Genomic DNA, 14,227 nt, shown 5'->3' on the forward strand with positions numbered 1-14,227 from the left:
GACTAAATCAAGGCATGCCTCCCCTCTAGTCGGTGCCTTGACAAATTGTGTTAGGAAGCAGTCATTTGTCATTTCCACCATTTCTATTTCATCCTTCGTTCTACCCACCGGGTTTTCCCATTTTATATGGGGGAAGTTGAAATCCCCCATTAGTATGGCTTCTCCTTTGCTACACGCATTTCTAATGTCATTGTATAACAGATTATTTTGCTCACCGTCTGAATCTGGCGGTCTATAGCATGCTCCTATTATTATACCCTTTGAATTTTTGTCCGTTATTCAGACCCATATTCGGCTTTATTTTCTTTGTCCAGGTTTAACACCTGGGCTTCAAGACTGTTTCTTATGTATAGCGCTACCCCTCTTCCTCTTTTGTCCTGCCTGTCTTTCCTGTACAGTGTATACCCACAAATATTGTGTTCGTCCCCATCACTCTGACAACCAAGTTTCTGTAACACCTATCACATCGTAGTTACTTGTTAGTGCAGTAGCTTCAAGTTCTAGAATTTTGTTTCTGATACTTCTAGCATTTAGATAAATACATTTAATGGTTGTCTTACCTGAGTTGTTGTTCTTGTTTTGATGCAGTCTCCCTTCTGTTATTTTGTTGATTTCTCCCCCCTTCCTTTCTAGTTTAAATGCTTCTGAACCTGCTCGAGGATCTTTTCTCCAAGTAGACTGGTTTCCTTGTTATTTAAGTGCAGTCTGTCCCGTCTGTACAGATAGTCCTTGTTGTAGAATGTGGTCCAGTGATCAAGATAGGTGAAGCAGCCATTGTCAGACTATCTGTAATGGATCCAAAAGCAACAACCTGGGGCTAATTTACCAAGTACTGTAGTTCTTTAAAAGAAAACAGTAATCATTTAGACTAGCATGGATGATTTCTGCAAAAGATGTACTGTTCTATCTTGAAATATAAGTGGTTTTGTGTAACTGCCCTGAGGATGTGGATGGCGTAGGGCTTGTGTGTTACACAAGGTGGAAATTGGTAGGCTGGTCACCACCAGGATTGGGACCGCAGTTTATCAGAGTACAACCACACAGACCTTCTCATATGATTTTGCTTATTTAAACTGCTGATTTAGCTTACCACTGAGCATTAACTGTTTTAACCTTTTACAAAACTTCCCATTTCTACAAAGTGGTGTTTTCCAGTATACCGTGAGTGTTGTATAAATTGGAAACACCTCTTCTGCAAATACTATTGTGAAGACAGTAAAAGCACAAAGAACAGGGGCAAATGTGTTTTACTATTCTCCACCTGTCTTGTTCATGTCCAATTTTTTATAATTGTTTTTGCATTAAGAAAAAAATCACATTTTTTCCCTAAGACTTGGGTAGTGTAAACTAGGCTTACTGTACATGCATATTTTATGAGATGAGGGAGGGCAGGGAGCAGAGAGCTTGTAACCCACAGTGTTTATTTCTGTGTCCCAAGTATATCTCTATACTTCTCATGTCCTAAGGGTTTCATTTACAACATGCATACTGTGTTAATTATCCCTGCCTACAGTGTGCTTACATGGTCTGCACTTTAAAGCATATTATGTAATGCGATTTGCTTAGCTTACCACAGTATCTGTCTGCCTATAATGACAGCTGTCGGGTTTTATTTGCAGTGTTTGACTGCTGATGCAGATTTGTAGCAATGCAGTGGTATGTTTCAGAAAAGTGCAGTATTATTATGTTAATAAACTATAATAAAGTAACAGACATACTAACATTTAGTAAACTGTCAAACTAAATTAAAACCGCACCCCTACATACAGAAAAAAATACAGGAGCAGCTCTAGATGAATTACGAATACATGTACAGGAGCAATATTAAAGACATACACAGAGTGAAGAAGCAACTCTCCAGAACGGGGAACACCCTGAGTTTTTGTAGCAAGTGAAACAGTGACACGTTTCACTGTTTGTTTACGTGCCATTTTGTAGCAATGAGGTGCAATGAGAATAGAAAACAAGTCTTATGACGGTGGTTGTGGAAAGTATGACTAAACCAAACGGTGTGCCTCGCGATGACAAGATGTTTGAAAAGACTGAATAAACCATTTGAATTTAAGTTTGAGTTATCAGATTACAAAATAATACTGTATTGGCTGTGAACGAATCACTATCGGTGCCAAGGTGTTCTTTTAAGCAAAGTTCCTGTTAACAAAGTTATTCTTTGCTGAGGTGTTCCATACACGGAGACTACTATATTCCAGTGTACTATATTCCAACCACAATGAACTATATAACTAATGGTTGAATAAATAGTTTTCAGCTGTTGCTTAACATAGCAACTGTAGACTAATCGAAGTGCCCAGTTATTATGCGATATAATTTATGTGACTAGTCTGCTTTGTTATAGTATAGATTGCTGTGGATAATGAAGTAATGGAAATGTGTGGAGTTTTTTTGTCCGTGAGTGCCTTGGTTCATTTAGCGAAAATGCAAGTAAAGTTAGTTAGGATCATTTAACTATATTTTATAAAATTTGGAATAAGAATACAATATGCTTCAAGGTTATTAACAGCAAGTTCAGATTACTTCCCTCCATTGAGATACCGGTTTCATATTGCAGAGTTGCATACAGTGAGTTGAAGAATCTAGTGTTGTCTTCAGAAGCTCTATTATTCAAGAGGCAGCACTGGTTTCAAAACTCCATCAACTGCATTCCAGTAAACTGTGTTGTGTCTTTAAATGTAAACATTCTTCTTGTTCCAACACCATTATTAGAGACCATATACATTTAGGTCAAACTAGCTTAGTGTTTGAAAAATCTGATTTACATTCATAAGAGAAAAAATAAGCGGAGAGGCACAATCAAAAAGCAGAGGATTGTGCAGCCCCCTCCTTGTGTTGAGAAAACATACTGAATTAATTCATTGATTCATTCCCTGTCCTTGATGACACGGTCTCTGTGACAAACTTTTATACAGAGAAGTATTATTTCTGTTTATTTAGCAGAACTCTTTTTCCAAGGCGACTTGGAGAGTAGGGTGTGTAAACAATGCATCAACTGCAGTCACATACAAAGTCTCACAGTGAGTCAGTGGCTGAGCTGGGATTTGAACTGGGGATCTCCTGTATATGTATATGGGCATTGTATACTGCTAAACTTCTAGTAAGGAGTTGGGGGGACAAGCAACAGTGCCCTCTGTGGTACCTGACATGTTTAATGCAATGTGTTTACCTGTAAAACATATGAATGTATGGAGAACTGTGGTTCCCATGTTCACATAAATGCAACAGATTTTAGTGAGTGTTCCATCCCACAAGCACGGCGGTAACTCAAATATTTGCTTGATGTACAGAAAGCCTTGGTTTCACATGACCTGGAAATTTGCTTTCCTAACAGTTTCAGGGAAAATAGGCTTTTGTAACTTTTCTTTTTTTCTTTTTTGTAAGGGGTGGATATAGAAGCTGTCCGGAAAGAGGAGGAAAGGATTATGCTGCGTGATGCTCACCAGTGGTTAAACAGTGGCCAGATTAATGATGTCAGGCATGCCAAATCTGGGGGCACTGCATTGCATGTGGCTGCTGCAAAGAGTTATGTAGAGGTTTTAAAGTAAGTGAAATGTTTCAGCAGTAGTAGTTGTTCTTTTTGCATAATTTACAATAGACAATACATGTGCAAACTACTATACTTCCCATTCTCTTTAAATTGCCTGTGAAGTTCCAGGTGCATTATTTAGTCTCATTTCTCCACAGGCTTTTAATCCAGGCAGGGTATGATGTAAATATTAAAGATTATGACGGTTGGACGCCACTCCATGCTGCTGCACACTGGGGCAAAGAGGAAGCTTGCCGTGTTTTAGTAGAAAATCTATGTGATATGGACGCTGTCAACAAAGTGGTAGGTGTTTGTCGCTTGGATACTAAACAATTAGGCAAAAATCACTTCATCATTATTGAGCAGTTAGCATCTAGAATGGGTGTTTTATTTGACACTTTGCACCACCTGGTGGTCAAATCTTCCTCCTGTACCTTTCCATAAATAGTTTAGTGTTTAACATATGGAAAGCTAAACTGTGAATTTCTGCACACCTTATCAGCAGATTGCTTCAGCAGTGTGATTGATTTGGTTACTAATAGAAATAGTTCTATAGGTTTACTATAATGACATATTAAGCAACTATAATATGTTGCTTTAGTGTAATGATGCATATTAAAATGTAATATACAATGAGTACAACTGTGTGTGTTTTGCTTGGAGTCAGTATGTCATGCAGGAGCTTATGTTTTTTGCAGGGTCAAACAGCCTTTGATGTAGCAGATGAAGATGTCCTTGGTTACTTAGAAGAATTACAAAAGAAGCAAAAATTGGTAAAGCCTGTTCTGATTTGTATTTCCGCGTTTTCAAAAGTAATGACGAGCTGTGTTGCTGCCAGGAAGTTAACACTGCACGTTTATGTAAATAGTTTGGTCAGGCAATTCTCCTTGATTGCAGTGAGTATATAACGATGGAGGCATTTTTGTGCAACGATGACCTGTTAATGAAAACATTAGCAATTTTAAATGGTCCAGGATTTGACAATGCTTCAGAAACTTAAGTCAAGTATAAAACTTACTTGGACTAATACTTGTTATATGAGGTAACGGGGCAGTCGGTTGAAAAAATACGTAATTCTTTCTTTTGCTTTTATTAAAGCTTCTTAGCGAGAAACAGGAAAAGAAGTCTCCTTTGATTGAGACGACGACAACAACGGAGAACAACCAGTTGATAAAACCAATCAAGAAGTAAGTGGATCCTGCATTGTACAAGGGCCTGCTATGAAACTAATATTACCTCATTATACTTGGTAGGTCTGGTTTGCAAGACACCCGTTCATAGACCTCTTGCATTCATGCAAAGAATACCAATAGAATGCATTACTGTCATTTTGGGCTGCTCAATTGCTTTCAGATTGACAAGGGTGCTGTTGATGCACGATAAACCCTGTTTTTGAGATTCAAACTTTACGGTGACCCTGACCTCTCATGTAAACACTGCCATGTCGTCATGGAATTGAGCTGTGTTCCAAATATAAAGCCAGTACCAGTGTTTGGGCTGTGGTGTATTATTCTGTTTATGGTTATTGTCCAATTGTTATATTTTTTTTACTCTCTTCCTTCAGTACAAATAGTGTGAATGTGACCTGTTTTTGCCAAAATCAGATGATATTCGATGGTAGATAAATTAATGAGTTTTGTGGTAATACAATTGCACGTGCTAAACAGCACAGCAGGATAATGTGCTATGCTGTGCCACAGAGGAACTTTGTGTTTTGTGAGCACAGGCACAACTTCAGTTTTACAGTCAAAACTACTACTTCTGAGATGACTGTTGCCAGTAAAAGTTTGTGTCTTCACACAGATTTCAATACATTCGCTGTGTTTTATTAGGTGGTTGTTCATTCTAATGTAAGGCATTGGTGACAGTGAAAGTTAGATTTTTACTAGAACATATAGGATAGTTGATATACTGTAACTTACAAGTGTGCTGAAGTAAATCTGTTTTAAAGTTTGGGATTTTGTCACAGAATGTCTGTCTGATTTTTTTTTTTTCTTTTAATTTCAGTAAAGAGACTCTCCTCATCGAGCAGGAGAAGAGCATGCCCCGCATCGAGTCTCTGGAGCAGGAGAAAGTAGACGAGGAAGAGGAGGGGAAGAAGGATGAGTCCAGCTGCTCCAGTGAAGAGGAAGAGGAGGAGGACTCAGAGTCTGAAACAGAAGCAGGTAAATCCATTTAGTGCTAAAGATCAGCTCAGCAGGGTGGCGATAAGCTGCAACCGGTCTGACACTGTTAGCTTGGTGAAATTAAAGGACACGCTTTGTTTGAGGTGAGTGATTTAAGGGTTGCTTTTGGCCTTATCTCAGTGCCACCTGACCTAACATGACTTGGGCCAAACGTTTGTAATTGCAAATATGTGGTTTAAATGTGTTTTAAAATTGATTTCATGTTGTAGGCTTCAGCATGAATATTGAAAATGTTAGGTGGAGAGGCTAAATCTATTTTTAAATGTAATTGTATTTATGTTTAATTATATATGTATGTATTTGACTTGGTTTCTTAACCTTTTTTTTTTTTTTCTCTTAATACCTTTTTTTTTTGTTTGTTTTCTTAGAAAAAAGCAAAACTTTTGCACCTATGAGTAACAGTACAAATAGTACCACAACACAGCCATCCAGCATGATGGTATCTTCTCCAACCATACCTACAAACCAGGTTACACCAACATCACCTGTCAAGAAGGTAGGGAAAGTTGAATTCCAGTCTATAGATTGTTACATCTCCCTATTACCAGGCATGTGTGTGTGTATCCATAACTACAAAGCCTTTTTATAAAAACATTACTTTTATTCCATTTTCCTGGGTAGATCATACAAAAAAAATGTTCAATGGTTTCATATGATGCCTACTCAGTGCTTGGTTACTGTGAAATTAAAATTGTATAGAAGATAATGGTGTAAAAAATATCTAGTTAATATAGGGATGGGCTGCAGTTTGTTAGAAACTGGTGCAAGCAGCTGTTCCTCCCAGTATGTTGATTATATGTTTAAGGGCTAAAGTGATGCTATAGTTGGACAAAATTTGTACAGACAAGTTATTGTGGTAGACTTTATTGTGAAGTCAGAAAAGGGAACTTTGTGCTTGTTTTATGTCGGCGTTATAGAAAGCAGACTTGTCATAAGGGGATTTTGCAGGCCAGCCATGGACCAAAAGAAATACAAGCCTGTAATGAAATGGCTGTTGGCCTTCATTCTATGTACAGACAGCATAAATGTTTACTTCTCATTCAGTCTGATTTGTTGGAATACTGCATCTTCCAGTGGTCCTGCAATGATGCTACTTGCAGTTTACAAGGAAAGCACGCTCTTTGCAACTGTGACTCAGACAATTCAGCCTCCTCTGTTCCATCGCCATTGGTGACTGTTGCATGTATTAGCATGTACCCACAATTTCAAAATCTTCCATTTTCAATAGTTGTGGCTCAAGTTTGTAATAATAAATGGAACTTTAAACAATGAATACTTGTATAAAATATTACTTAATCATTTTCTCTAGATTTTTAGTTGTTTCGGTACCCTGTCATTTCACTATGTGTGTATGTATGCTATTGCTGCTTTCCTGAATCTCTATCTTCTCATCACATGTCTTATCTTGATTTGGCTTTAGTCTGATTTTATTACTCCTCTCATGCCTGTGGCGGAGCTATGTGATCCTGCATCATGGCGTCAAGGCTTGCGCAAAACTGGCATTTCTCTTGTGCCCAATAAGGGTGAAAAGGCTATGGTGAGGCATTGGTGTGCTCAGGAGTTTGTTACAGGTTGCTGTTAACAAGATACAAAAACCAACTACTGCATGTCTTTTGTCACTGGTATTTGCATGAGCATGCTTGCTTTGTGCCTTTGTTTGGGTTTTGAAGATACTTGGGTTCCACTTTATTTTTAAAGGGCACTTGTTAACAGTACTGAAAGTAGAGGACATTGACTGATAAGCTGCCATCTGCTTGTTTTAATTAAATTTAATACTAACAGATGAATGTTACCATTCTTTTGAATATTAAAAAAAAGTTCCTCTAGTAGTTTACTCGCAACGGTCGAGCTTTGTTTGAAATAGTATACAAACCTATGTGTATACAAGGGTGTGAAAGTTAGTTATTCATTGTGTGTATATTAACTAGTCGAAGATATTGGTGAACCCATAACATTCAATACTAACATTTTTAAACATGCAAGCTTGTTCTACTCAGGAAAAGTGAACAAAGACCTAAATGTTTTGGTGTAAAAATACAGTATTAAATACAGAGATTTAAACTGATTTTGTGGTGGTAAAAAAATATATTAGTCAATCTACTTAAAGACCTGCGTTTTGTTTTAAAAGGTTATTTTGAGTGTTTATTTTTGGGGCGTGCCCAGATATTTTAGTTGCTCTCCTTTTTTTAGAGTAATTTATTTGTTTGAGCCTTCAGTTCTTCATGGAAACAATCGTACATGTTTGTGTAACAGGTTGGTGCCTAATATAATAACTTTAAATGTATTCTTAATTTGTGACCAGTAGCACAGTGCCTCACCAGAATGGGTGGAAGTATTGGGTTGAAATTCGCTAACAGGCTTCTGAGTGGCGCATCCGGTACAGGCTCTCCACGTGGAGTGCAGGATGCGCCCTATAGCCTGGAGGTCGCTGGTTCAAGTCCAGGCTATTTCACTGCCGACCGTGGACGGGAGCTTCCAGGGGGCGGCGCACAATTGGCCGAGCACCACCCTGGGGGGCAGGGCTTAGGTCGGTCAAGGTGTCCTCGGCTCACTGTGCAGCAGTGACCCCTGTAGACTGGCCGGGCGCCTGCGGGCTTGCCTGCAAGCTGCACAGAGCTGTGTTGTCCTTCAGTGCTGTAGGTCTGGGTTGGCTGCATGGCGGACCTGCAGAGTGAAAAAACGGTCTGCTAATGGCACATGCTTCGGAGGACAGTGTGTGTTCATTTTCGTTGCTCCCGAGTCAGCGTAGGGGTGAGCTGAGCTTAAAATACAATTCTATATGTCAAATTGGGAGAAAAGTGAGGTAAAATTAATTGGCAACAACTGCATTTATATATAAATAATGATGATAATAATTTGACAATGAATCCTGAATAATCTATTGGAGACTTGTTGACTTTCTGACTTTCTGTCTGCTTAGTCTAGGTACAATGATTAACATCTAATTGTATGGCTTCATAAATTGTTTCCCTATAATGTAACCTCCCACTCTTGTTTAAAATAAGATAGTCAAACAAATAATAAGTGCGATTTATGCCGTGTACTAAACATCTGTAACGTTGCACAAAGGACAGATTTCATAATATTTTAAGGACCAGTGTCTGATCAGAACAAAAACAGCCACTCTAAATATGTTGTAACTGGGTTCGTCAGCTTGCTGAATTCGCAATGCAGACATTCTTGTCATTTTTAATTTGGTTCCTGTTGGTGGGCTTATGCACTATTACAATTTTGTTTTTCTTCTAAATATTAATATGAAATGTTAGCAAATGATTATAATCAAGTAATGGTCATGTTTATTTCTTGGCAAATCATAGTGCCTGTCAAAATTATTGTTTAACCTATGTATCCTGTTGTTGTTGTTGTTGTTGTTGTTATTATTATTATTATTAAGGTTTTTATTTATTAATTTTTTTAAGATATATATTTGAAACCAAAATCCGTTTTAGAAATTGTGACATTTTGGTTTTGCAAACATAATACATTTTGGAAAATGTCTTACCCTGTTGCTTATTTTCCAGTTTGCCCCTCCTGCTGGCAAGGTCTCTCCAAAAGAGGAGGAGAGGAAAGACGAGTCTCCCGCCTCGTGGAGGTCTGGTCTACGGAAGACTGGCAGCTATGGGGCATTGGCTGAGATCACAGCAGCAAAGGAGGCACAGAAAGAGAAGGAAACCACTGGAGTGATGCGGTCGGCTTCTAGTCCTAGACTTTCTTCCACCTTGGACAACAAGGTAATCTGCACACATCTGTATAATGTGTGTTTTTTTTTTTTTCAGGCTTAAGCATCCCCTTGTATGCTTTTGTAAAACTGGATACACCAGCTACTAATTGGTAACCTTTCAACAGTACCGTGATCTAGACGGCCACCATATTGGGGTTGTGTGACTTTGGTTTCCAGGTGATTAACGTCTTGGTGACCCAATATGGCTGCCAAATTGAGGTCTCCTGACTTGAAGGTTCTTGAATAAAACATGGTACACTTAAAGCTGTTGTCTTCACATTTAATTTGCAGCTGTGTTCAATGATTTTCTCAGTAAAGTTCCATTTAATGGTGGTGGTCAGTAAAAAAATAAAATGAAGTGCCTCTGGACATCAGTGATACATGTCTTTCATCTGATGCTTCATGTTCACTAACATTCAATCGCATGTACCTCCCTTTAAATTATGGCCAAAGGTTGCTTTGTTTTTGTGTAGTTTTACAACGGGTTTAATCAAGCTTAATTTTCACACATACACACAAAATCAGAAATACTTTAAAAGCCTGAACTTCGAAAATGGTAATCACGGTTAAATTCAGTAAGACCCTGTTATCAGGAATCTTACTTGGAATGGGCAGGAGTGAAGTACCGTGCTGATTTGAGTGAAAGATTGCTGTACTATTACCACCCCCCCCTGCACACTACATTTTTACAAATACTTGTGGTTTGTTTTTTTTCTACAGGATAACAAAGGAACCAGACTTGCTTATGTGGCACCCACAATACCATCCAGAAGACTTGCTAGTGCATCAGACATTGACGAAAAAGAAAACAGGTGGGGTGGAAATGAAAGGATTCTAGTTTCCAGTGATTCTAGTTTTGAAGTTGGTATAGAGTAGGGCATGGGCTCTGCAGCATCTTGCATGTTTGTATCCCCTTGTACAGCTGGCTTCCAATGCATTGAGCAGCAAACAGAGTGCCACCTTGATTTATTATTCCTAAATGTATCAGTTCCCCCAAGTAAGACTTATTGCATTTCCAAGAGCCACTTTAAAAATAAATAAAGTAGTCTAGGTTTGTTGCTAAAAACCGCTCAAAATGATTTGAAAACTCACCCAAAGGTACAAACCTTGGATCCTATTGTAATGTATGATTCACAGGGACTCTGCTGCTAGTCTGGTACGTAGTGGATCTTACACACGGCGCAGGTGGGATGATGACCTGAAGAACAATGAAGGATTAGCTTCCCCGAACAAAATGCCAGGTTACCAGCGAAGGTAACTATACAGGCATCTAACCAAGATATTTATAAATCATCATGCAGAGATGATGTTATGGTACCCAGCAGCACTTACTGTGGAGCTAAGATCTCATGACTATAATTTGTTACAGAAGCAATAAGAAAATGCCAGGTGGCTGTAACAAACCAGCTCTGTTGTATTTAGTAATTGGATCAAGTGCATGCACTGCAGACACATGTGCAAAGTCCCATAGCATGTTTTCACATTCATATCGAGTCCAGTTTATTTGAAAGAATGCAGAGTTTCAGCTTACTGCTTCAACGCGTGAGAGTGAAGTTAAATCTCAATTCACAGATGTCTTAAGATTGTATAAAAGCTTGGCTTTCATTGAATGTGCTATTACTTTTTGCATGTTGAATGTTTGTTTTTTTTCTACCCAACTTCTGTTGTCATTTAATGTGTTTGGTTGTTTTGTAGCCATTATCTGCTTAAACTGTTGCCCAGTGTTATAAAGCAAAAGCAACACTTCAAGATTGAAATGCCCAAAGGCAACTGACTAGTTTTGAATTTGATACGTCAGGCTGTGCTTAAGTATTGGCTGAATTTTATTTTAACATGCTTTTCTGCTTGCTGTGCATGCAGCACTTCTTACTCACTAGCAATAGGCAGAAGTAGCAGTGCGAGAGAAGTACCAGCTAAATCTTCATCTGCCATCAGCTTGGATCCTAATAACACTAAACCTTGGCAGTCCCCCTCGACTCAGTACTCGTCTTACAGCATTTATAGAAGGTATTGCCCCAAGAGGGTTTTTATAAGAATGCTCACAAGTCGCTTAACCCCTTGAGCCATTTAGGTGAAAAGCATACATTTTAATAGTCACAGAAAAAGTATTGGCACCCTACACTTAATTATGAGATCGTTTAAGTTAATGACACAGACCAAAATAGTTTTCTGATAGTTAACACAATCTTTGTAAAATAATAATAAAGTTGCACTTAAGCAATTTTCAAATATTTGTTCATGATGGAAGTATTGACAGTCTTGCTTTTAGTATTCAGTTTGTCCTCTTTGCTTTTCGTACTGCTTTCAGATACTCGATCAAATTTAAACCACTGTGTTACTTCCTATTGGTGAAATGTGAGCTCGTTCTGCCTTGCTTATTTCCTTCAGCTCAGACAGGTTGTATGCACAGTGCTTGGCTACAGCTTTTTTAGATCAGGCCAAAGCATTTCTATTGGGTTGAGATCTGGTGATTATTTTATTTATTTATTTATCACATCAATGTTTCTAGTACCTGAACTTCTAAAACCCCATTTGTGTATTTGGTCTTTGTCATATTAATTAGTGGTGGCTAATGTTAACTGTACGCTTGTATTTAACATGTTTTCTTGAATTCCTGTATTAAATGTAGGGTGCCAATACTTTTGTCTTTGACCTGTATAAAACAATGTGTTAAATATTTTAATATATTATTGAAAATTAAGGTATTTTGTTCTAATTGTATCCTTTGTTTTGTATTTGAGTATATAGTGTCATAGGTTTAGACATGAGTTTGTGTATTCTTTTTGTGTGAAATGTTTTTCTTTTTGTTTGGGTGGGGGGGATGCAAGACCATGATCTGAAACACAATCATAACATTTATTTAAAAGGTTAATGTTTTGTGTATAATAAGGTTCTCACAGTATCACTATTCCAGTGAACAAATTTAAACACTGACGACGTTCATTTGCATATGTGTTTGCCTATCATGATATAATAATTTGACTTGGCAGAATTAAAGTAATTGGTGACCCTTGAGTGGCTCCAGATATGTGACCCAGTCTCGCTCCTCGCTCATGGGGCTTGTCTAAACTGCTGATAAAACACAGAACTGACTGGCAAACAATAACTTTTCATTCACTTCCACAGCTTTTTGATGAACACATTTCTTACCTGTGGTTCTATACAAACATGATTGTATTCAGAATGGTTGGTTTGTTTGTAGAAGTGTGTGTAAGTAGAAAGGTTCAGATAAGGCTTCCTTGTGTATTGCCAGTGGATCTTTTGGGAGAAGGCAGGACGACTTTAGTTCTAGTGTTCCATCCACCACCTCTCCCTCATCTGTTACCTCGCCCACTGGCCTACAGAGAAGTCTGCTCTTCAGCTCAAGCAGTATTACCAAAACCACCACAGCGACGGCTCCATCAAGCTTAACAAGCAGGTATGTTAGTCTGTGCTTGTAGTTTAGTCATTTATATTTAAATGTGAAGGAAGAAATCCCCATATTTTTGTATCAGATATAATTCATTTGGTATCTACTCATGTAATTTGTGGCAAAACTATTAACCTCACACAGTGATGTAGTCTTAAGCAAGTTTCAATGGTGCAAAAGCATTTGTCCCTACAGCTCAAATTGACTGATATTTTGGTCGGAAACTGCATTAACAAGTGAACAAATTAATTAAATCACACATGGGAAATTTACTCCTTGTTGTAAACTTAATTTCTTGACCACTTAGTAATACCATTTAGACTTTCCATGGGTGGTGTGTGTGTGTGTGTGTGTGTATATATAGAAAAAATGTGTGTTTGATTTTTGTCTTGCAGTACCTCAAGTCGGTTGTGGTCTGACGAAAGTGCGGAAAGGGAGAAAGATTCTGGGCCGACATCCCTGGCAGTCATTCCTACTGTTTGTGCTGCTGCTGCTTCTACTACCACCACCTCCACCACCTCCACCACTGGCACTGTACCCTCGGCCGATAGCAGGGAGCGCCGCAGGTTAGTAATCCACCTGCTTCCCATGCAGTAGGAACCTAATGCTTTGGGTAGCATACAAGAAAAAAAAAAACTGAACCAGTACTTTTGCCAAGCTGTTATCGCTGCTGTGTTAAAGTTTCTTATTTGAGAGTGTTTCAGGTACTCTCTTAATTTTTCCTGGATTATATAAACACTGTATTCTTGACCACTGACTTTTACCCCTTGACTGCCTCCTGCAATTTTGTCCTTTTTAAGGTCTAGACATGAATTGATTTGTTACACGACATAGTCACCTAAAGTAACTAAACTGTCGGTGATTCACCTCCTATACACTTACATGAAGTTAATAACTGTCATCTCCTGTCGCGTGGTTCTGTATGGGGTGGGGATTTCCAGTGTAAACAAAGCAAGCTATGGATAAATCTTCAGAATGCCATCACTAAGTGTATTGAAGAAAATCACAACTATTATATATATTCTTACTTTGTTACACACTTCTCATTGTTTACCACTTTGATTGGTAATCATCTGTCAATCAGATTTGGTAGACATGGCACCTGCAGCTAATTCACCCAGTGAAAACTGTAAATGAGTGGTGAAACCAGTGTCTGAACAGGAATTCACTTATGAAATAAATACATGTTTTATTGATAATATACCTAATTTTATTTACTATGCTAGGTGGTAGCATTGTATGTTTTTAATCTCTGCCAAAGCCTTAAAACCATTGTTCGTTTATTGTAGAGTTGTTTACTTTCAAACTCCTCAACCACTCAGAAGCAAGCAGTGCAGTGCCAGTTTTCAACTTGACACAAGAGAAGGACC

General features: G+C 38.3%; 1 protein-coding gene across 6 annotated transcripts in view; it reads left to right on the forward strand.

The window, feature by feature from the left end:
* The window catches only part of LOC121320035 (protein phosphatase 1 regulatory subunit 12A-like), a 66,201-nt gene that overhangs the window by 32,298 nt on the left and 19,676 nt on the right, over positions 1–14,227 (forward strand). For 2 of the 6 annotated variants that reach the window (XM_041258155.1, XM_041258156.1), the window contains exons 4-15: positions 3,397–3,556; positions 3,700–3,844; positions 4,240–4,314; positions 4,640–4,728; positions 5,549–5,706; positions 6,096–6,223; positions 9,249–9,458; positions 10,169–10,260; positions 10,586–10,702; positions 11,309–11,455; positions 12,702–12,866; positions 13,253–13,423. In XM_041258155.1, the coding sequence (XP_041114089.1) occupies positions 3,397–3,556; positions 3,700–3,844; positions 4,240–4,314; positions 4,640–4,728; positions 5,549–5,706; positions 6,096–6,223; positions 9,249–9,458; positions 10,169–10,260; positions 10,586–10,702; positions 11,309–11,455; positions 12,702–12,866; positions 13,253–13,423 (1,657 nt within the window). The remainder of the gene's footprint in view (positions 1–3,396; positions 3,557–3,699; positions 3,845–4,239; positions 4,315–4,639; positions 4,729–5,548; positions 5,707–6,095; positions 6,224–9,248; positions 9,459–10,168; positions 10,261–10,585; positions 10,703–11,308; positions 11,456–12,701; positions 12,867–13,252; positions 13,424–14,227) is intronic. The other 4 variants (XM_041258158.1, XM_041258159.1, XM_041258157.1 and 1 more) reach the window with 3 other exon arrangements.

Source organism: Polyodon spathula, chromosome 8, assembly GCF_017654505.1.
Source record: "Polyodon spathula isolate WHYD16114869_AA chromosome 8, ASM1765450v1, whole genome shotgun sequence".
NCBI lineage: Eukaryota > Metazoa > Chordata > Actinopteri > Acipenseriformes > Polyodontidae > Polyodon > Polyodon spathula.